The sequence below is a fragment of the Acipenser ruthenus genome, chromosome 23, assembly GCF_902713425.1.
Source record: "Acipenser ruthenus chromosome 23, fAciRut3.2 maternal haplotype, whole genome shotgun sequence".
Lineage (NCBI taxonomy): Eukaryota > Metazoa > Chordata > Actinopteri > Acipenseriformes > Acipenseridae > Acipenser > Acipenser ruthenus.
The window spans coordinates 7132468-7156571 of NC_081211.1; the positions used below are offsets into that span (position 1 = coordinate 7132468).

Consider the following 24104-nt stretch of genomic DNA (forward strand, 5'->3'; position numbering starts at 1 on the left):
GTCAAATTTGTGCCGTCACTGTTGGTTGCGACTGCAATGCGTTATCTGCCACATCATTTCGTTTCAACTCAATTAAAATCCCACTAATGCGACCAAATCAAAAGCGATTTACTATTTAAAGCAATGAAGAACGCATCAGTGGCAGTGTTGTGGAAGAGGTGATTAAGCCTGGCTAGCCTGCTGTAAAGCATTGATTACACCAGGACACAATCCCCTCACACTCTGTGAAATCTGATCTGGGCATCATTTCTTGAACAATAAGTTGCTCCATACAGTACTTGGATAGGTGACTTGTATGAACCTCAGGTATGTTAGTAGCAGTGGCCCATTTGGTTTTATAATTAATTTGCATTTATGACGGACGTTTCCTCACATGTCGCTGCTGAAAGTACCAGCTTTATATTGTGGGTGTGGTCTTATGTCTGAGAATTCCAGTCATTCTTATTCTTATTGCAATTACTCAAATAGTGAGATTAATTCCGTGTTTGATATAATGGGCCATATGTTCAAAGTGTTTCTGCTGTGTTTTAATTAACTCTGTTTTTTTTTTTTAAAGGAGAAATAAATCATGTGAATATTACAAAACGAAACACTTTGAGAGTGCTTAAGAGAACTGGAAATATATAACTTAGTTGTTTGGTTGAATTAATTAGGACTGTAGTAATTGCTTTGAAAATATGTCTCCTTGCGTGTTAAGGTACTTTGAGCTGAATTCAGTAATCTGGCTCTATTAGTCAGATGGTCTTTTGCACACATTTAATCAGCTAATTACTACAAACAATCAGCAGCAGCTTCAAGAAATCCAGCAAATCCAGCAGTGAAGTGTGTGTGTGTCCTGAATATTAAAATACAGAGATTACTGTATAAGCAAACAGAAGTGACCAATAAATAATCAGGAAAACAGAAAGAACAAAACAAAACCTACAGTAATACGACTACGACTACTACTACTACTAATAATAATAATAATAATAATAATAATAATAATAATAATAATAATAATAATAATTTTTCTCTTTGAACCGTTGTTGTCAATGACAGGTAGCTGCTTGTGTTTTCTGTTGTTTGATCCTGATTGCAAAGAGCCTCAGGCTATAGAAATGTGTTTTGTTATTCCTGTTTTTACCACCTTTATTGCTTTGTAGGAATTCTATGAGCTTTGATACTCAGAAGTAGCGACATTGTGCTAGGCAGCAGGATGCAAAATCCATAGCTGGTTTTGGAAATTGATTTGCTAGTCAAATCTGTCACGTTAAAACTCTCTTTAATGTAGCACCCCGGGTGTCTGGCTTTTTTCTTTTAAAAAACATAATTCAATAGCAACAATTTGGTGTTCCACCTGTTGATTTGAATAGCACACTGAATTGGAGTAGAACGTGATGCTTGTGAATAGTTCATTGGTTTCACACAAAGCTTCATCAATGCATCTCAATGATCTAGACCTGAAGAAACACACCTTACTGCTGGCACTGACCTCATGTTGACCATCCTACTACGTGACATTGAACAACCTATCAAATCAAGACCTAGGGGGTCCCCCAGGTTGCTACGGAGACAGAATATAATTAGAGCTTCTAAACTGAGGAGATGACCTGGGGTAAAATAACTGGTCTCCCTAACTAGGGGTCAGGGATCATTCAAGTATTACACCATCAAGTTTTCATGCACATTTTCCATTTTTTTTCAATTTCTGAATGCTTTTATTCAATATTTCTGATGACGTCAATAGAGGCTTCTCTGGAAACCAGTTGTGTTTATGGGTTGGTCTGCCCTGGCATCCAGTATTTTTCTTGTGTCCAGACTGGGTAACTTTTTGTCAATGTACTAGTTTATTGTTATTATATTACGTGGTGTATTTTGAGTTACTCACAAAATTTGAATGTAAAAGCAATAGGATGTTATAGATGAAGTGTACCAACATGTGTCAGACAAGCTGCCTGTAACATCCTAACACCTGTGAAGTTCAGGGTCTGGTTCCTTACCAACAGCTGTTGATGTACTCAATAACCCACGGCAGGGTGTGTGGAAAGACCACTCTAACTGCATTCCCCGGGTGCGTTGTGAGGCACAATGCAAAGCACAGTTATTTGATATGATTATTTTTCATTTATATTAGTGCTGAATATCTTAGGGGCCTGTAATCCTCAGCTATTTTTAAAGCTGTTGACCAAGGCATGCTTTGATCTTCAGAGGTAATTATCCTGTGTCTTAGCCGTGCTGCAGAAATCTATTTTCACATGTACAATTTTTTCAGCAGCATTTTATTATACGTTTATAACGAACAATAGGGAAAGCTTCGTTATTTATTATTAGTATTGATATTTTATGTATGTTACTGATTCTTTGATTGTTAAGAAGTGGAAACGCAGCTTATATATTTCCTAGGCCAGCCTGGTTGACCAAGAATACAGTAGAAAACAAAGGAGGTTATGATGAGGTTGTATACTGCACTGGTGGGACTGCACTTAGAAACTGTGTTCAATTCTGATCATTATGTAACCAATAATTCCCAGGCTTAAAGAAAGAGCTATGAAGAGAGGCTGAAGGACTGTATTTAGCCTAGAACAAAGAGGAATTAGGGGGGTCTTAACTGAAGTCTGGACTTCAGTTAACTGAAGAGGGCACTGTTTGAAATGCATTTGCACGTAGAACGAGGGAAGGAGACACTTCTTCACACAGAGAGCGGGGAGGGTATGGAATGGGTTGCCTAGCCATGTTGTTGATGCTGAATCATTGGGATCCTGTAAAACCCAACAATCAGCTCTTAGGAATTGGACCTGCACTGATGGACCAAACCGCCTCCTCTTGCTTATAAACCTTTCTATGTTCTTATGTTAAGCATTGTACTCTTAAGTCTCTATAAAGTCCACAAAGTAGACCTCAGCAGTACTGTAACCTAATAAACACACAAAATTAAGCTCAAAATGACTTAGTTCTGTGACTAAACATGCCTCAGGAACATGTCCTTAAGTGTTCATATCACAGGAAAATAATGATCTCGGCTTAGACAGACTGCCATTCCTACTCAGCCCTGCAGAGCAACACAGAGCAAATCTTTAACAAAAAAAAAACACATTTTGAGATTAAAAGGCTTTAGACAACTTCGAAAAACATTTATTGTATTACTGGCATTGTCTGTCTCTTCAATCAGCCAGCTTCCTTAACCTGGAGCTCAGCTCCTTGTGCCACTGCTGCCACCTACTGGCATAATTCTGCATGACACAGACAGAGAAAACAGCAGAAGTGTACGGAAATATCCATTTGCAGTCCTATACATGATATCCCTAGACCAGCACAGGGTTGGGCTACAAATAACTAGAAATCATTTTATGATCTTGTGCATGGAAATATTCAAAGATAGACAGCAGCAGTAGGCCCTGGAAAAAGATTTGTCTGGCTCTTATTTTCAACTGTTATTTTCATCCCCATTTTTTTTCTTTTGGTAATGGAGGTAATTCACACGAAAGAGGCAGAAATAACCACTGTGTTTAAATAAGAAACCCAAATGGTGGTGACGCAAAGCTGTGATGTCATATCAGTGTTGGAAGATTGAAAGGTAGTAAGGCAGAGAAATAAAACAGAGGCAAGTCTCAGAACATAAGATAGAGGTGGAAGAGTACTGACAGGTTTTAAAATAAAAAACATGTTTACTAAAACAGCTGATTCTTCCAAAATTGGACATTTGAGACCTCCCTGAATATTCTGTCTCTTACTTTTAAGCTTCTTTACAAAGACAAACCAAGATGAGAGAAATGATTTATGCACTTCTGCATTGCTCAATACAGCGTCAATGTAAGCAGGTATGAAAGGCACCAGATTGTGAAGAACCCTCTGCTTCTGTCTCAAATGTTTATGGGCAACTACATACATGCAATAATTCTTGATATTCAAACGTATTTGATGCACCACCACCTCAAAAATCCATGGCCATTTATCAGCGCAACAACAGTATCAATTTAGTGAAATGATCCCAATGATAAGTCATTTTGCCTAGCTGTCTCTAACTAGCCTCCAGTTACACTGAGTGCGTGGAATGCTAACTGCTTGTTCTCCTGTCTATCACTTTCTTTTCAACTCTGCCTCTATAAAGGCCCCAGCTTTCTGGAATGTGAAATCAAAGACTTTTAGGGAGTTATGGAAAGGGAAAATAATTGAATCTCTTGTATGTCGTAGTTATCCTGAATTCTTCTTCCCTGTTAACTTTTCTTCAGGTTTCCCCCTCTCATTTTCAGTTTGCAGAAACGTATGCTCCGCCTCTAACAGGTCATTGCTCGCTGCTATAAGAGCAGCGTGCTTTTCCTTCCCAGCAGTGGAGTGTTCACTTATAAACATGGTGCATAAAACAATCTGGGGCCAAGCACTGTCAAGAGAGGGTTTTACCTGCAATTCAGAGCCCTTGCTGTTGTGAAATATGAACATTTGTTTTGTGATTGCAAATAGATATGTCGTACATTCATACTTGATCTCAAAAAGCCCTGATGAGACTTCCTTGAGTATGGGAGACAAGCAAATAGGAGAAACCCAAATCTTGTCATTTGAAACTATTTACTCTGTAATGTTCTGAACAGCGTTGTTAGGAACCTTGTTGAATTCTGTGTTTCAGTACCTCTGGTCTTCTGTGCAATCAGTTCAGAGGTCAATAGAGCCTGTGATATATCACTCAGACAATCTGTAAAAACTGCAGGTCATCTTCCGGTCCTGAGTCGACGATGATCTTTCTCGGTTTGCAATTTAAACATGAAGATCTGAAGATAAATCTCAGCAAGTGCCCAGAAGAATGGCTCAGATTGATTCCCTCCCCCTTATGGGCTGATCTGGAATCAGTCTATGGAGGTTGTTTCAGGTGTTATCCCGGATCAGACTCTACCTGGGCCCTTGCCCTCATAGTGGTCAGCGTCCTCTACTGAAGGCTCCTGCAATCTTTTTGTCTCACTCCGAAGTTCAGAATATTTTTTATTGACCTTAGATAAGCTGTTGGAGTATCACTCTGAAGCTGGAAGAATTTACATGTGGAATTAAATCTAAATTACAGAGGGGATGTCAACAGCAACAAATTGGTTGCACTGGTCGTGTAAGCTTTTTTTTTTTTTTTTACATGGTTCAAGGTTTGTGCTGGACTAAATTCAGAGTGACTTCAGCACTATCCACCTTACTGGAAACTTTTGAAGTTGCAGAGTCTCATATGTTTTTTACATAAAAGATAACTGTAAAAGGATGTGTATCTATAGAAAAGACATCAGTCAGGATAGCACAGGAAATAATTCAGGATAAAACTGGATCCAATTTTTAAATCATTCCTTGCCAACTGGTTTTCCATAGACACCGCGTATTTCTCTAAAATGAAAGTGTTTTGAAACATAAAGAGGGTTTTCTAGAGCTAGTTTGTAGCCAAGCAAGTTGGTAAAAGGCCAGAGTAAATTTGATGACCTGTTTAACCCAGTTTGGTTCACCAGTACACCATAACGAAGCGTTATTCCCTGGAGAGTGAAGAGCCAACTGTCTTTACCATGATAGTCACAACACAAGAACAGTTCCATAGAAAGTACAGTGTTATCCCAATGTGTAATTTCCTACAAAGTTTGTACTGTTTACATAATTACAAAAGCACTACTGACTCAATACATCGCCAACCAATTATATTTGCTTTTTTTTGTTTGTTTTTTTAAAGCACCCCAACACCACGTTTAGTTTTAAGAAACCAAGACAGAAAGCTCAGACGACAGTACCTGCAGCAGTAGGTGGTTATGACAGCCACAAGCTTGCAGATTTGATATTTGGTGACAAAACTCCACCATCTGGAATATTTAAAGGCTATTATTAAGACCATTTGTGACACTGAAGCTTTTAAGTTCAATTACAGCGGTTGTCAGTGCTGGACAGGAACGTAATGAACTTCAGCACAAAAGTGGCCAGCAAGCACCTACCAAAAAGAATAAATAGTTTTTAGGGACAGTTGAGTTTGACAAAAAAGCAATATTCCAATTAGTTTAATTGGGGCAGCAAGAAGAACATTTTTAAAGCCAACTTCTCCAGAGTACACAATCAGACATCTCAGCACGACATGCTTGCTAGAAATGAACGTTGTAGCAGTGTTTAATCAACGAAACATTCAAAGGGACAACTCTAGTTCTTTACTAGTTTTTACTTTTAGATACATTTTTGGAATAGAACAGGTAACCCTTTACAAATATGGCAGCACTTCTGTTACAGTCATGTGCAGATGTGTTAGAACGCCTCCAGAGGTGTCATTGATATCCTTTATATACCTACCTGCATGAAAACCTCTGGGTGTGAAAATCTCAATTTTCAGTCAGTAATCAGTGATACAGAAACAACAGGCACTCATGTGTGAAAATGTTAGACCACTTTGTGCTTTAATTAGGCATCTTAAACAACTTCTAAAAAGTCTCATGCATTTTACCATTTGTGGCTATTTGTTCCTTTTCTCTTGCTCTTTTAAATGAATTGCATGTGTGTGTGGCTTATTAAAGTCATCAATTATTGTGTCTACTTTGAAAAGTTTCCAAGATTTTCGGTTCCAGTGGTTTGATTTCATATGCACAACAAATCACAACAGAAGCAATGGGGTGTTCTAATGAATTTGCACACTGCTGTATATGGGTGTTGTGTGTTACACAAGACGTGGAGTGCACTTGGGAAATAGTATTATAGTATTATATAGTATACTGTTTTTGATAGGGCATTATACTTCAGGTCCACATTTAAGGAAGCGCTCAGTCAAACGTATGATATACAGGGTATGTTACATTACAAAATTTGCTGTGCAACAATATTGTTTGTTATTTGGAAGTGAAAATTCCTAAACAAAGGTTTAAATAGAATAAGACATTTTGCAATTTGAATCAAACTTTCCATCTTCAAGGTTGCTTGGAAGCACATGTCCTTGTGCATGAAGAGTGATGGTTCTAGGGATTCATCGACTCACTGACCCCCTTTTAGATGTCTTTTTCACTTTTGACCCCGCTTTCATCGGACGTCTTGCATTGAAAAGGCTTCATGACCATTCTGACTGAACCTGTTTCTTGCAGTCGCTGGATTTTGGTCTGTGGAATTGCAACCATTTTTGCTGTATATTCTAAACACTTTCCCCAATATATGATCTCTGTCTGAACATCAAAGCCCCCTCTTCCCCCTACCTGCCTCCACAGAGGAAAAGTTCTGAAAGCAAAGAAGTTGCAAGCTGGCTTTTCTTCTTTAAAATAAAAAGCGATATCACTGCTTTATGAAATCTAACAAACCAATGCACAAGCCACTCCTGTCCATCCAAACATGTGCTTCAAATATCTACAGTTGGATAATTCTATAATTACAGCAAAGGAAAGACATTTCTTCCAAGTATAAGCATTTCATTACTTTAGACAGTAATCTTCCTTTGGCTGTGGAGCACAATTTCTTTTCTGCTTTATATTTATAGAAAGTCTTCCTAAATTATTTTATCTTTGACCGCTGGTATGGCCCATTAGACTGATCAGAAAGATAAAAAAATATTTATACGTTTAAAAAAAAAAATGTAGGCGTATTAAAAAGTTTATTTTTCCCCTGGAAATGTCCCATTTATATCAACATTTGTGGTGGGACTAACCAAGAGAGTACAGACCTACCCTCTCCTCCCTCCACTCCAGTGCAACTTTACTCCTTTCAACACATCAACAATCCAGTACAGAGAATTAGACTCTTCATCCAATCCCAAGCAGGGTCTCTTAATTTAGTAGCCACCTTCCTCACTGTCCTTCATTTGTGTCCTTGGTTTCATGATCTTCTGAAGCCTCCTCTTCGATGACCACAATCTGGACATCGTGCAGCTGCTCCTGGTGCTCCATATGAACTGTGGCCTCTCCCATCTCCAGCTCTCCCTGCACCTCAACTCTGTCTTCCACTTCTGTCCCCTCCTCTAGCTCGATATTCATTACTGTGGGGTGGTGGATGTGATTTGGGGAGTCAGGGTCGATCTCGATGACTGTGTGGGTCTGTGTCTGCATCTCCTCCTCCTCCTCCTCCTCCCCGATCACATGCCCTTCCTCCTGCAGCACCACCTCACCCCCTCCCTCCACCAGCCCCTCCTCCTCCTGAGCTGCCTGCTCCTGCTCCACCTCCACCAGCTCCACCGGGCTCACCAGCTGGCTTGGGTCCTGGACCGCGGTCGTGCTGAGCAGCGTCAGACTGGCGGATGGGTGGAAAGTAATGGTCTCTTGAGGCAGGCCTTTGCCCTGGCTCCCCGGCACCACTGTGGCTGTGGTGTAGCGTGTGAAGAATTGCGAGCCGGCAGGGAGTGTGTGTAAAGTGATGGGACTGGACTGCTGTGCCAGCGTGTGGACTGGCAGCCCGCCCATCGTGAAAGGCTGTCCCATGGAGGAGATGGTGATGGGGGAGAGGACTGTGAACTGCTGGCCCTGTGTCTGCTGCAGAGGGGTGCTGGTGGTAGAAGCTGGTCTATGCAGGCGTGGTCGTTTGGGAGGTGGCTTGCTGGGTGTGCCCAGGGACATGAGCATCAAGTTTTGGACAGGCTGGGATTGAACTCGCCAGTCCCGAGTCTGCTTCTTCTGTTCCTCTAGCTGACGCGCCAGGTCTGAAATATAATGAACACACGATTTAAAAACACCCGTTCTAAGTCGGCTTGTAAAAGTTATGAACAAACTATTACTTGCAAATTTATTAACACATTTTTCCCAGGATAGTTCCCTAAGTTTCTGCATTTTCCCTTTCCTTTCAGAATATATATATATACAGACGTGCTCAAATTTGTTGGTACCCTTACAGCTCATTGAAATAATGCTTCATTCCTCCTGAAAAGTGATGAAATTAAAAGCTATTTTATCATGCATACTTGCATGCCTTTGGTATGTCATAGAATAAAGCAAAGAAGCTGTGAAAAGAGATGAATTATTGCTTATTCTACAAATATATTCTAAAATGGCCTGGACACATTTGTTGGTACCCCTTAGAAAAGATAATAAATAATTGGATTATAGTGATATTTCAAACTAATTAGTTTCTTTAATTAGTATCACACATGTCTCCAATCTTGTAATCAGTCATTCAGCCTATTTAAATGGAGAAAAGTAGTCACTGTGCTGTTTGGTATCATTGTGTGCACCACACTGAACATGGACCAGAGAAAGCAAAGGAGAGAGTTGTCTGAGGAGATCAGAAAGAAAATAATAGACAAGCATGGTAAAGGTAAAGGCTACAAGACCATCTCCAAGCAGCTTGATGATCCTGTGACAACAGTTGCAAATATTATTAAGAAGTTTTAGGTCCATGGAACTGTAGCCAGCCTCCCTGGGTGCGGCCGCAAGAGGAAAATCGACCCCAGATAGAACAGAAGGATAGTGCGAATGGTAGAAAAAGAACCAAGGATAACTGCCAAAGAGATACAAGCTGAACTCCAAGGTGAAGATACGTCAGTTTCTGATCGCACATGGAAGAAGACCCAGGAGGACTCCACTTTTGAAATAAAAACATAAAAAAGCCAGACTTTGCTAAAATGCTAAAATGCATATTGACAAGCCACAATCCTTCTGGGAGAATGTCCTTTGGACAGATGAGTCAAAACTGGAGCTTTTTGGCAAGTCACATCAGCTCTATGTTCACAGATGAAAAAATGAAGCTTTCAAAGAAAAGAACACCATACCTACAGTGAAACATGGAGGAGGCTCGGTTATGTTTTGGGGCTGCTTTGCTGCGCCTGGCACAGGGTGCCTTGAATCTGTGCAGGGCACAAGGAAATCTCAAGACTATCAAGGCATTCTGGAGCGAAATGTACTGCCCAGTGTCAGAAAGCTCTGTCTCAGTCGCAGGTCATGGGTCCTCCAACAGGATAATGAGACAAAACACAAAGCTAAAAGCACCCAAGAATGGATAAGAACAAAACATTGGACTATTCTGAAGTGGCCTTCTATGAGTCCTGATCTGAATCCTATCGAACATCTATGGAAAGAGCTGAAACTTGCAGTCTGGAGAAGGCACCCATCAAACCTGAGACAGCTGGAGCAGTTTGCTCAGGAAGAGTGGGCCAAACTACCTGTTAACAGGTGCAGAAGTCTCATTGAGAGCTACAGAAAACGTTTGATTGCAGCGATTGCCTCTAAAGGTTGTGCAACAAAATATTAGGTTAGCGGTCCCATCATTTTTGTCCATGCCATTTTCATTTGTTTTATTATTTACAATATTATGTTGAATAAAAAATCAAAAGCAAAGTCTGATTTCTATTAAATATGGAATAAACAATGGTGGATGCCAATTACTTTTGTCAGTTTCAAGTTATTTCAGAGAAAATTGTGCATTCTTTGTTTTTTGTGGAGGGGTACCAACAAATTTGAGCATGTCTGTATATTAGTGGTAACTGTACTGTGGAGCCAGTGCTCAGTTAATCTTGTCCCATAGGTAGTAAAGCCCCACCCCCATGCATCACCCCCACCCCTGCCACTTGCCTGTGAGAGTGCTGTGAATCTGCTCCTGGCTCTGGTCCGTCTGGCTCCTCCGATTATCCAAAGTTGTCTTCACCGTGTCCAGCAGCCCAAATATCTGAGCCAGGTTATTCAGCACAGCTGCATCTGCAACAGCATATAGTTCATACAGGGGACATCAACTCTAGATTCTCACTACACAGGGACAACATCCCTTTTTCTCTGTATTGCAAACTGCAACATCAGCACCCACAGCAACACCTTGCAAAGAAGACTGATTGATTCACAGACAGACTTTTCTAACCAATTTCAAATGACCAATTTGAATGTTGCCTCATGGCTGCAATCCACTTACCAGCGGGAAGGACCTAAGATCAATGAGCAACCTCCACTACTGCCGTCTTCCACCCAACTTAAGCAACAAATGTTGCCAAGATACGAAGCCTGTCTAGTCTCCACTGGTGCATGACCAGTAGTGGCCACTGAAGTGCAACATCTTATATTCCTTCCTAACCATGTCCGAGTGGACAGGCCAATGCTCCCAGCGAGTGTGGCTGTCTGCTCCCAGGACTCGAGGTGAGTGGGTACCTGGCTCCTGCAGGGTAGCCTGCCCACTCCTCTGCTGAACGCCCCTCAGCAGTGCCAGCAGCTCTGTGCGGATGTTCGTGACGACTTCCCCCATCAGACCCACGTCCGCGATGCCTTTCCAGAAACTCAGAGTCTCCTCTAGGTCAAGAGAAAAAGATATTGATCCCTGTTAGCAATACCATATGCTGTTGCTACAGACCAAGATCAACTGGAAATCTGATTTCTTCCAGGTCAATACCTGGACAGCTTGGCTTGCCATTTTCTTACCTATTAGCGTAACAGCATTTTTACCATTCGATCTGTAGGGTATTTTTAGATGCTGTGTTACATGAACTAGACTGACCTCACGTAGTTTCTACGGGCTGCATAGTGAGGGACTAGTGGTGTCATATTACCTTTAACATCAAAATGGATGAATGCATTACATTTCTCACTTGAGTGTTTGCATTATCCTGCCGGCTGCTATCATCTAGGACCCTATTGAGAGATCAATAAAAACAGCACAGGAGGATGTGAACCAACCCGAGATGTCGTCAGTGTCTTTCTTGGCCTCCTGCTCGGTGCTGGTAGGGATGCTGCTGGTCATGCCTTGGTTCCAGTCCATGCCCTCCTCCTGGCTCTCCTCCGACACGGTGATCTGGCCCCCGTTTCCTATATACAAAGAGATGGCTAACGCGACAGTAACACTGAGCACTGGGCTGGAACCAGCAGACTCCGCAACTCAAGAGATCACAACATTCTTTAGTCACCATCACGTGAGTGACAGTGAAACGATACAGTAATCCGTCGCATATCCGACTGCAGTGGGACCAGAGTCAGGGCTGATATGTAAAATGTCAGATAAATGAATCCTGTTTTAAATACCATTATACACAGCTGTAACACTACCTATATTCACACAATTATTGTTTACAGATTCAGCTTTTATTAGGGAGCTCCCCTAAATCCCTTGCTTAGAAAGATACAGGGTATTAATGCTTGTTACAGAGTAGCCGTTTGCCGTGTGGATGCGTGCATTCACTGTTGAGTGACAGGCAGGAGATCGAGATGGCGGTTGAAGTTGATACGCCCCGCAGGCAAACAGGATTTATTTACATATCAACACACTGAACACCTTCACCTGACACTACCAGCAATGGCAGCGCACGCAATACATACAACACAGTGTGCGAAAACGTTGGTAGGATCTACAGTCTCTGAACCAATCTTCTCTGTTCAATAATAAACTAACGTTGCTGAAGAGATTGATCATGGCTAATAAACGGTTAGGGCAGATACGTGACGGGCGCATACGTGATGGATTACTGTATTACAGGTTCAATTACACTTTTTAGTTTGTATAGAGATCATTGCCATTACCATGATGCTGTTTTGAGCCATGTCAAGTTTCCTAAGATCATTTCACCTGCAGAGTGAATTTGTCACCACCCCTTCACTGGCTTCTTTTCTCTCAATAGCCAATCAGCTGCTTCCCCTATTGACTATTGATGGAAACTGAGAGCTTCCTTTAACCTAAAGTAGTACCAGAAATCATGTTTAATATTAAAATATATGTGTGCTATAACATGTTTTATTTTTTAACTGTTTTTTTAAGATGTATGCAGCTAATGGCAATGCAAAATGGAAATGCAAAAAGATTTTTGGAATTATTTTCTAAGCTACAATTACTTTACAGGATAAACCCTTCAATGCACACGCAGTGTGTATGAAATGTTGTTTGGTCTGATCAGCCCGAGCCCCTCGTCTCACCTTGAGGAGAGTTGGGAGTCTGCACCATGCTGGTCATCTGCAAAGGGAAGCGTGTGTTATTGATCAGGAGGTCAAACTTAGTGCTGCGGCAGGTGTTGGTGCACACATGCTCGTGCTGGTAGAAGTCAATCTGCCCAGAGTCCATCATTTTCCTGAAACCAGAGGGAAAAAAACATTTCAGATTTCATTCAGCGAAAATCTTTAACTGAGGACGAGAGGCATCGTGGCCTAGTGGTTGGAGCTGATCAGCTGGGAAGCTGTATGGCCTAGTGGTTAGAGCTGAGGGAATGGGTGAGAGGCAGCATGCCCACTGGTTGGAGCTGAGGGACTGGGTGAGAGGCAGTATGCCCTTGTGATTGAAGGAACTGGGAAGGAGGTCCTTTCTGGCGATTCCCCTCTGCCCCAGTGTCTTACCTCAGCATGATCCCTTCCAGTCGAATGGCTCTCTTCCAATCTTTCAGTGTAGCCTTTCCAGCAAGGTGGACAAACTGCTTGGGGCTAATCAGCTGATCGTTATACTGGTGAGACAAGAAAGCGCAATCTGAGCAGAAAAGTTAGTACAAACTTGGGGGGGGGGGGATGTTACAGAATAGATTACACTTTTTTTCAGGTGTTCTAGCAGTAGTTCTGGAGTCAAATATAACCAACACATTAAAGCAGAAACTGCATTTAACTATTTACATAGAAGGAACCTAAACCTGTGCTAGTTTTTTAGCGTTAATGAAACTGCAGAGCGCACCTTCACACATTTCACGTTGATCCCTGGGCAGACAAACTTCTTCCACAAAAGCACAGCCTTGCTCTCCCCGCAGGTGATGGGGTAGCCAATCTCCACCTCCTCCCCGTCTACAGAGACTTCATCTGGAGACACAATCACAGCTGAGAATGACCAGGTGTGAAACAGCTGGTCTGCTGCAATGATCTTAACAGTCCTAACCCTAAACACTACTGCTTTTTTTAACACTGCTACATTCATTCTGCTGGTCTTTCCCCATAGCTGATGCACTGACCCACTTACTAACATTACATCATAAAATAAAAATACAGTGAAATGGGGTCTGCACAAAATCAGGGTGTCTGTATTAGGATCTGCCACTAGATCATCACAAAAAAAACCCTGGTAAGTAGTCACAGACTGGATCTGTAGTTAGAGCTAACAGAGCTGATCTGTGTAACGGAAGTTAAAATATTAACATTGTATTTCATATTTTTATTTTCTTTTTCTAGCAAGTTTGAATTGTCTAAAAAAAAAAAAAGACTAGATCAGGGAAGGATATAAATTATGTTATTATCCCCAGAGGGGTATAATTGATAAAAACAGACAAAAAGTAATTCTGTTTTTACTTCTATAACATTTTAAAATGTTTTAGGTTAGGGGAAGGGTTTTAGGTTTAGGGTTTAGGATACAGACCATTAAGTCTTTTTATAATAAACTTTTCTGTATTTCAGGTTGCTACAAGGACCACATCTTTAAAATTACCGTTTTAAAGTATGTGGTTTTGATGTATGTGGTTCCTGACTAGCAGTGTGAAGACGTGGTTTAATTCCTAACAACGTTGATAGAAAAAGACCAACCTCCAAATAAGAAAGGAAATGCCAGCACCCATCCTTCTCACCTGTGTGTGTTTCTACAGATACAACAGCAGCATCCGTCTCGGCCGAATCTTCACACATCCTGTTGAGGGAAAAGGAATGGGAATTGGTTCTGTACTGATGGCAATGGGTTATGAAAAATGAACTGGTACTAACTGGGATTGAATCTGGCTACCAAAAATAAGTGATGAGCTCTGTTAACTATGCTAAGATCACAAGGCTTCTGGTAAGTCATACCACATCCCTTCCGATGTTAAATTATGTATTATTATATTCTGTATTTACAGGGTGGAGCTATGATTTAACATTGCTAAGCAACATACTGAATTTGTTTAAAGGTAACATTTAACAAAACTGATGCAAATATTAACACGGGCCTACAGTGATTAGGATGCAATATACATGAAAAATAAGAATTCCACAGTAGACACAACTCCCTAGACTCTATGAGCTGCATGAAAAAAAGAAATGGAAAATGGAAGTCGAAATGTGCCTCACCCCTGGTGCACAGGCTGGAGCTGCAGAATGACCTGAGTCTTGGTGCCGTCTGTGCTGTCCCTTTCCTCGTCCTTCACCACTACCACGTCCCCCATGGACATCGTCACGGGTGTGTTCTCCATGTCTGCCAGCGCTGCCTCGTCCCACACGGTTCACCTCGCAGCACAGCTGGGGATCAGAGGCACAGCAGACAGTGTCAGCTTTCCTCAGCAATGAAAACAAAAGGTCTGCTTTACTATTCCTACCCACCCTGCCTTCTTCGTGATTCAAATCTCGATTCTAGTACCTGTTCTAACTGACACAAAACTCGGCAGACAGAATACATTACACAAAACAATGTACACAGCATGTCACATTCTTAAGTGATTACACTGTCAAGTAAAATGTGGCATATACTCTCTGTCCGCGGTCCTCCCTATTTGAGGGAGCCCATCAGATTAGTTGTTAAAGGCTACATAAAGAACAAGTGGCACACTCTGACATGCAGTCAATGAGGATCGCTGGTAATGCGTGATTAAGCATGAACAAATAAAACAAGGCAAGAGACATGGTAAAGCTTGGTAATGCATAGTACAGGCATGAGAAAAAAACAAGGTGAACTATGCACTTTTACTGTGGCCAACTGCTATAAAAGCCCTTACCAAAGTGGAAAGCAAATACATAGTACTAATATGCAGTCTTTCTGTATAATGGCAGCTTGTGAGAACAGTTCTCGGTTTTGTGATTTATAATTCGTTTTTACACAGATAATCCATCTTACCATGTCATCTCTTATATACAGGAGACACCCTATGCACAAATGTATTCATGTGTAGAACTCTGTTTCACACATTTTCTTAACAAATACTTTTCCAGTCTGCTGTTCTTCAACACTGGCGGCTACCGGATAATAGATCAAACTGTGCGTTGTCCTGGATGCCTCTGGGGCAGATGACTCCATGGTGAGTTTACTATTTTTATTATTATTTATTTATTTATTTCTTAGCAGACGCCCTTATCCAGGGCGACTTACAGACGTGCTCAAATTTGTTGGTACCCTTACAGCTCATTGAAATAATGCTTCATTCCTCCTGAAAAGTGATGAAATTAAAAGCTATTCTATCATGTATACTTGCATGCCTTTGGTATGTCATAGAATAAAGCAAAGAAGCTGTGAAAAGAGATGAATTATTGCTTATTCTACAAAGATATTCTAAAATGGCCTGGACACATTTGTTGGTACCCCTTAGAAAAGATAATAAATAATTGGATTATAGTGATATTTCAAACTAATTAGTTTCTATAATTAGTATCACACATGTCTCCAATCTTGTAATCAGTCATTCAGCCTATTTAAATGGAGAAAAGTAGTCACTGTGCTGTTTGGTATCATTGTGTGCACCACACTGAACATGGACCAGAGAAAGCAAAGGAGAGAGTTGTCTGAAGAGATCAGAAAGAAAATAATAGACAAGCATGGTAAAGGTAAAGGCTACAAGACCGTCTCCAAGCAGCTTGATGTTCCTGTGACAACAGTTGCAAATATTATTAAGAAGTTTAAGGTCCATGGAACTGTAGCCAACCTCCCTGGGCGCGGCCGCAAGAGGAAAATCGACCCCAGATTGAACAGAAGGATAGTGCGAATGGTAGAAAAAGAACCAAGGATAACTGCCAAAGAGATACAAGCTGAACTCCAAGGTGAAGGTACATCAGTTTCTGATCGCATCATCCGTCGCTTTTTGAGCGAAAGTGGGCTCCATGGAAGAAGACCCAGGAGGACTCCACTTTTGAAATAAAAACATAAAAAAGCCAGACTGGAATTTGCTAAAATGCATATTGACAAGCCACAATCCTTCTGGGAGAATGTCCTTTGGACAGATGAGTCAAAACTGGACCTTTTTGGCAAGTCACATCAGCTCTATGTTCACAGACGAAAAAATGAAGCTTTCAAAGAAAAAAACACCATACCTACAGGGCTCGGTTATGTTTTGGGGCTGCTTTGCTGCGCCTGGCACAGGGTGCCTTGAATCTGTGCAGGGCACAAGGAAATCTCAAGACTATCAAGGCATTCTGGAGCGAAATGTACTGCCCAGTGTCAGAAAGCTCTGTCTCAGTCGCAGGTCATGGGTCCTCCAACAGGATAATGAGACAAAACACAAAGCTAAAAGCACCCAAGAATGGATAAGAACAAAACATTGGACTATTCTGAAGTGGCCTTCTATGAGTCCTGATCTGAATCCTATCGAACATCTATGGAAAGAGCTGAAACTTGCAGTCTGGAGAAGGCACCCATCAAACCTGAGACAGCTGGAGCAGTTTGCTCAGGAAGAGTGGGCCAAACTACCTGTTAACAGGTGCAGAAGTCTCATTGAGAGCTACAGAAAACGTTTGATTGCAGTGATTGCCTCTAAAGGTTGTGCAACAAAATATTAGGTTAGCGGTCCCATCATTTTTGTCCATGCCATTTTCATTTGTTTTATTATTTACAATATTATGTTGAATCAAAAATCAAAAGCAAAGTCTGATTTCTATTAAATATGGAATAAACAATGGTGGATGCCAATTACTTTTGTCAGTTTCAAGTTATTTCAGAGAAAATTGTGCATTCTTCGTTTTTTGTGGAGGGGTACCAACAAATCTGAGCACGTCTGTACAATCGTAAGCAAATACATTTCAAGTGTTACAATACAAGTAATACAATAAGAGCAAGAAATACAATAACTTTTGTTCAAGTGTGACAAACCACAATTCAATAATACAGCAGATAATAGTGATAGTTACATCAGGATGTGATTAAATAGTGATAGTTACATCAGGATATGATTAAATACAAAATACTACAGGTTAAACATTTGGCAGATTACAGTATTCTGAAGTACAGGATTAAATGCAGTAAAATAGGGGGCAGATAAGAGCAAAATTAAGCACATTTAAATGAAGGGTGATAGATCAAAGGATCTAATACTGAACTCGTTGCCCACCTGCCATGATTTCAGATCAGCGAACTGATAGAACTTGGAGTTTCTCAGTATTTAAACACTAAGCAAAGCAGATTAATTCATTCAAATCCAAACTAGCATTTGCTCCAGTGCAAAGTTTGCACCACAAAGAATTAGCACACTAATACAAAATATAAGCAAACAAGGCGTGTTTTCCCCGAAAGGAATAAACAGCTAATGCTTGACAGTATCTTTCGACTCCCAGTCCAGCCCACAGTTGCAAAATCTGCACATCATTAATTTTTCAGCTGCATACATCCCCTCGTGCTGAAATTCTTTGCAACGTTGTTTAACTGTTATGCACGGTTTAGCCATTTTACAAACAAACGTCTCTTCCATCCCAATTTTAATTCCCGAAAGTGGTGAACGGCTCGCTCCAAATTATACATTAGCGCAAGTATTAGTCAGAGCTTCCGAGTATTTATTTAAAGTATTTTTTTATATATAAAATGCAATTCTATATTTGCTTTTTAATTTGTTTTCATTTTATTTTGTTTGATTGTTGCATTTCGTTTTAGTTTGTGTTATTTCGTATTTGTGAAAAACACTGGGCTCTATTTGCAAGTCTCTCCAGAAACTCTATTAACATGTTTCAGCCAATTCTGACCACCAGGGTGTCAACGTGTGTGGAGAACACCTGCACTGATTGCCAGTTAAAGTCAAAGGAAACTGAGAGCTTCCTTAAACATAAAGTAGTACCAAATATCACACTTTAAAATGCCAACACATGCGTGCTGTAACGTGTTTCTTTCAAAACGGCCCTGTTTAACTAATAAAAGTGCTAGTGAGATTTATTGAATTATTCTGCTAGAATTACTTTGTGTAATGTGTATCTCTTATTGTTTAGATTCACTTTATAAATCATTTCTGCTTCGGTCATCACATCCTGGGGACTGTTAAGTTTAAAGCTTCAATGTGGCCTCAAGACAGCTCTCAGAAACGGTCTACTTATGAAGTATGTGTGGAACACCTGCGCGTAACCATTAACCTGTCTGCTTGCAACACTCTCCCACTAATGCATGTAATACATCAATAAAAAATATTGAACAAATGTGCCGTTTCTTACACACACTAGGAGCAGAGCGTTGCAGGCGGCTACGTTAACGGTTACACCCCAAGACACGTTTCTAAAAGTTCTACTGAGGCGTTAAGCTGCTGAGTTTATTTATAAAGTCACCAGACTGTGATGATTGAAACAGAAATACATATACCAGGTGAATCGAAAAAAGCGTACATTAGTTAACATAACTCTGAAATTCCACATCCATATCAAGCTGTTCTTTAAGCGAAGCTGAATCTCCAGCCTTTATAAATAGCCTCAAGTCAAGACCCATTTCTTTTCACTGCCTTTACATTAACCGGGTTACTTTGTAACTTGGTTGCCCATGTACGTCAGTACTTATAGTCAAAATGTTTAGCTGTACACCTGTGCATGAAATGCACTTTATCAATTGGCGTTTTTATATTGTATTGACCGACTGCCCAGTAGTCCATACTTTTTATTGGTTTACTTGCTACATACATGCATGTGATAAATATCTGAAAAGCAGAGAATTCCTTGGCATATGCCTTTGCCACTGCACTAGCATCACAAATAGTAGCAATAGTCGCACTAGCAGGCAGCAGTACGCTGTGAGCACCTGCAACTCGTGATAAAACACAAGCGACAAACTACCAAAATACACGCAGCGCCCCTAAGTTTGTATACGTGTTACACCCCTCCCCCAGTCAATACGGCGCTGTTTTTTATCCGCTGTGGAGCTGGTAGTTGTGCGCAAGCTCGTTTGAGCAGCAACGTGCAGGGTTTATTGTTTTCATATACCGTGCTATTGTGCATAGGGTGACAAGGGAGGCGCGCTCCCCGACTGTAAAAGTACGCCAACACTGTCTGTAACCAAAGCTACACAACGCACGGCGCGTTGCCCGTCTGTCCGGCCGCCTGCGTGCCTCCGTTGTTTCCCTCTCTCGCTCGCTCCCCCTCAGACTGACGTACCCGGTGCGGCAGCACGTACACTAACACAGCGCGGCGGCGTTGTTCCGCTCCAAACGGGACCCTCAGGTGCTCCCGAGGCTTCACCCTCAGCCCGGCTCCTTACCCTCACCCTGTTTGGCGCTGAACCCCAATCGATCCTGGAATCAGGGTATATCCACCTCGGGTCTGTTTTCTTACTGTTTTACTGCGAACACATCCCTGGGCTCTGAGAGCGCTTGTGAGCATGCGCGGTGTCTTCTCGCTCCGATACACTTCCTGCTCGGAGGGGAACTGTGCAGCGCCGCAGCAATGGCCCCTTTACTGTACTTTCACAAAACAACCAAGCACACCAGAAACGCTCCTTAAACTGGATGCAACCAGTGACAGGAGATTCTGCAATGTGGGGTCAGAAGTAATTGTGCACATGTTCTTTTGATGTGAAAGAAAGACATGTTGCGTTTTGGCAATGGCGACATGTTTTTATAATTACTGACTTTTGCAAATTTACCACTTAGCCTAGGATATGTTCTTCACACACAAAAAAACAATAAGTTATTAACGGAAGCCCCTTGTCTACCATATTTCTGTTTAAGACGGGGTTGTCTGTCTACACTGCCGTGTTCATTCTAGTATCCAGTGCTGCCAAGTCTCACAAGAAAAAAGCGTCACTGCTTTTCAAAACAAGCGCGATTCGTGATATGGGTGTTTATGCAAATTCCAACCCGCGACTCAAATTTCAACCGCGACTCTCTATAAGCGGACTTGGCAACTGTGCCCGTATCGCGTTGCCGGGGTGTCGGCACGCAAAATATTTAGACACGACAGAAGCGTTTACTTGACTCGAGCAGTAAAACAATTTTTAATATATCAGGACCCTAATATTAATCTCATATATAAAAGCCTCATATTAAAACCTCCCGTAAAATATTGTCTCACAAGATATTATCAAGCTCTGTAAAACCCTGATAAAAGCCTACATTAGCCATATAATAAGATACACTATTCACAAATATATTTATTAAGAAACCTATAGGTATCAGACTTCACAAGGCGCATGACAGTGGATATTAAGCCCAGTCTTCATTTTTCTGCACAAGGTCATTTTCCCTGAAGACTGAAATAGCACTTACTCCCCTCAACGCTTTCTTTTTTTGCCATTAACCAACCTGCTGCTTTCCTGATGAGTGACATGCTTTGCAGCCAAGACTTACTTTGACCCAAAAACACACAGTGAGGTGAACTCACTACCCAACTACCTGCCTACCTGAAAGATTCCACCTTTTGTAATTAGATACATGCCTGTTGGTCTCTGTGAGTCAATAATGTGTTTTTCAACAAAGTGCCAGTATATACATATATACATTATGCACATACTTCTAACTTTAGTATGTTAGGGTAAAGTTAACATACACATGTATTAGTGCATGCTGATAATGTTAATGCATGCTCTCTTTTTCAGTCTTGTTTTTCATCAGCAATTACAAATCATTCCACCAGGTGTCACTAGTGCACAAATGATTACATCCTGCTGAACCTTACTGGTACATTTCATCTTACAGAGATCTCAAAATAAATACATTAATAAATCAAAGCTATTTAAGGGCACTATCTATGATTGATTAAACACAGTGTGTGCCATATTTATTGAAGGAACCCTTATAGAAAATGAAATATAATTACAATATATTGGAAAGAATGATAGATATTTAAAATAAATGGAGCACAAAATAGTTACTCTTAATTATTATTTGTTTATTCAGCAGACGTCTTTATCCAAGGCGACTTACAGAGACTAGGGTGTGTGAACTATGCATCAGCTGCAGAGTCACTTACAAGTACGTCTCACCCGAAAGACGAAGCACAAGGAGGTTAAGTGACTTGCTCACAATCACACAGTGCGTCAGTGGCTGAAGTGGGATTTGAACCGGGGGGACCTCCAGGTTACAAGCCCTTTTCTTTAACTACTGGACCACACAGCCTCCTATATTATATCAATGTTTATTTTTAAGTATATATTTACAGTATATTTTCCTAAATACATTTTCAGTATTTATATATATTTCCAACCTATGTTTATCTCGTAAATAATGTGTATATTTTTTAATATATGTATATAGTTTCTATATTGGAAGTATACCAGAGGAATATAAATAATTTTAAAGACTATTCAGAATAATATTAATTCAAATACAATATTTTTGGTTGCTAGTTGTTTTGTTGTATACATTTGTTTTCCAGCTCACAGATAATTGGCAGTTTATTGGGCTAGATTTATCAAGGTTTTTTCACAAATGAAAGATCTGAGCAATAAAGCTATAACCCCCAAACAATCAACAGTTAATTTAGGGGCTTGCACTTATTTCGTTTTTTTTTCCCCTTGTGCAAATAAAATTTGAAAGTTTCAGTCTTAAGATTTTCGGACATTCACAAAGCATAATTGTTGTGCTAATAATTTTTTTCTTCTTTTTTTCAAAAATAAAGCAAAAGATTGATTTTATTAAGCTTTGAATAAATAACTCGGGGTTCATTGAAGAGATCGTACCAATGCCCCTCCTCGAGTTCTGTAACACTATCTGTTTCCGTTTAAAAAAGCAGTGCACATATATCACGGTGTGATTCGTCGCTTTTACTTTTTGCAAACAGACATATTTGCTGAATTTCCAGGTACAACAACCCTTAAGACCCCCCACAATGTAGTAACAAGGATAGAGAAAAGCCACACTGCACTGTTGCGTTTGTCCTGACCTGTGACAACAGAAATACAGTATTAATTAAAAAAAAAAAAAAAAAAAAAAAAACGCTGACTACAGTGCAGCGCACTGTAGCTCCCTGGCCGACGTTAGCGAGGAATTTCTGACTGAGGAAAAATGTTTACAAGGAATTGTACAGTGTATAGCACTGACTTCTCCTGGGATAACTAACTACCCACGGTGCTTTGCTAAACGTTTACTTGCCTTGCATCCCGCACTGACCTAATTATTTATGATGTCACTTAAAAAGGGCAGTAATAACTAACATTGCAAAATCCCGAAGAGGTATGCCTTATTTGGAGAAGGATTTCTTGGAAGTGGGAAGATAGATTGACGTCGTCTCGCCCCAATCCTACCCTATAGTTGTAGTGCCAGCCAATGGGACGCTACCGAGGAACGTGCAGATGCATATGAATACTTGACCAGTTCAGATTTTGATTAGCGGATAAACCTTTGCTAACTGATGGGTGTATTACAGGTTCTCAGTATCCGCGCCCGTTAAACTAAACCATGTATGTTACACTACCAAACTTTTTAGAAAAATTATATATTTTAACCACGGTTTTATTTATTTTGTGTCTGGAGACTGGCGGAGTCGATGGGCAGGAGGGTAAGTCATTTTCGTCATTTTTCATATTTTTCCCAAAATATAATAAAATCTACAAAGTTACCGAAAAGCGACTTGTCTATCTTTACTAATGCATTTGTTGGTTTATTAAATTCAGTTATTTACAGTGTGTCTGCGTTTCGTTTCGAGAAATGCATTTCCAAAGTAGACTGCAACAAGTTAATGAATAACTAACTTAGGGATAAACACAACTGTCATTGGCAGACGTCTGCGTTAGTATTGAATCTTTTGAAGGGCTATTGATACAATGCCATTATTTAAAAGTTACTTATTGCATACAACCAATACGATTGTCTTTGTATATTATCGGTACCGTTTTTCTTTTTTATTGTTTAAAATGCACGGGTTTTCTTTCATATTGTTGTAGTTTTGAACGAGTCACACAATGCCGTGATTGTAAACTGCGCGTTTAATAAATAACTAGTGTATTCAGGTCTGGCTGCCAGGTAAAGGTGTTTCTTGGAATGCGTACACCTGTCTTGTCACGGTAACTGCCAGTCTACCTCCCTCTAGTAGAACCGATCGCTTCTGAACCTCGGGGTCGGTCTGTATTATGGCGAGCATTTCAATGCCCACAGATTATTTATGAGGCGTCCGTGACTTTGAAAAGTCCATTGTAAGTGCTGCTAGCATGTTATACTCGAATAATTATGTGTGTAGTTCATTCTTAAGTGTACTTAGTATAAACACGTTATCTGAAATAGGGGGTTCTTTTTACTATTCTTCATATCAACTTATAATCAAAGTGCTTCAGTTAAGTTTGGGGCACGAAGAAAACAAAAATGGCCCTCTCCAGTTGGAAAACAGTACTGCAGTTTAAATGCGCTTTGAATGTTTTCAGATTTTGTGCGGTATCTGTTAGCCCAGAAGTAAATTGAGTTTTGAAATATGAAAAGCAGAGTTTAAACTTATACAGAGTTC

General features: G+C 40.5%; 2 protein-coding genes across 6 annotated transcripts in view; one reads left to right on the forward strand and one right to left on the reverse strand.

Moving 5' to 3' along the window:
* Positions 1-6138: 6138 nt before the first annotated feature.
* On the reverse strand, positions 6139-20215 carry LOC117412942 (glucocorticoid modulatory element-binding protein 1-like). 5 transcript variants are annotated; one of them, XM_058997651.1, is made up of 10 exons: positions 19936-20215; positions 14856-15023; positions 14381-14439; positions 13504-13625; positions 13179-13282; positions 12765-12916; positions 11538-11684; positions 11016-11153; positions 10452-10574; positions 6139-8587 (listed from the first exon to the last, which is right to left on the reverse strand). In XM_058997651.1, exons 2-10 carry the CDS (start codon positions 14975-14977, stop codon positions 7743-7745), a joined length of 1812 nt encoding a protein of 603 aa, XP_058853634.1. In that variant the 5' UTR covers positions 14978-15023; positions 19936-20215; the 3' UTR covers positions 6139-7742. The 5 variants fall into 5 exon arrangements, with proteins under 5 accessions (XP_058853634.1, XP_058853635.1, XP_058853638.1 ...); XM_058997652.1 differs by having other exon boundaries at positions 19930-20215; XM_058997655.1 differs by having other exon boundaries at positions 11538-11666; positions 19827-20215.
* A 2736-nt stretch (positions 20216-22951) lies between these two features.
* Positions 22952-24104, forward strand: part of LOC117413160 (discoidin, CUB and LCCL domain-containing protein 1-like) — a 36462-nt gene continuing 35309 nt past the window's right edge. The window contains exon 1 of the mRNA XM_034021945.3: positions 22952-23165. Coding sequence (XP_033877836.1) covers positions 23066-23165 — 100 coding nt within the window. The 5' untranslated portion in view covers positions 22952-23065. The remainder of the gene's footprint in view (positions 23166-24104) is intronic.

Coding starts and splice junctions, on each gene's coding strand:
- LOC117412942 (XM_058997651.1), bottom strand. CDS start 14,977: ATGGAGAACACACCCGTGACGATGTCCATGGGGGACGTGGTAGTGGTG. Junction 10,575..11,015: donor GGCTACCCTGCAGGAGCCAG/GTACCCACTCAC, acceptor ATGCTGTTGCAG/ATGCAGCTGTGCTGAATAAC. Junction 8,588..10,451: donor GATTCACAGCACTCTCACAG/GCAAGTGGCAGG, acceptor ATTATATTTCAG/ACCTGGCGCGTCAGCTAGAG.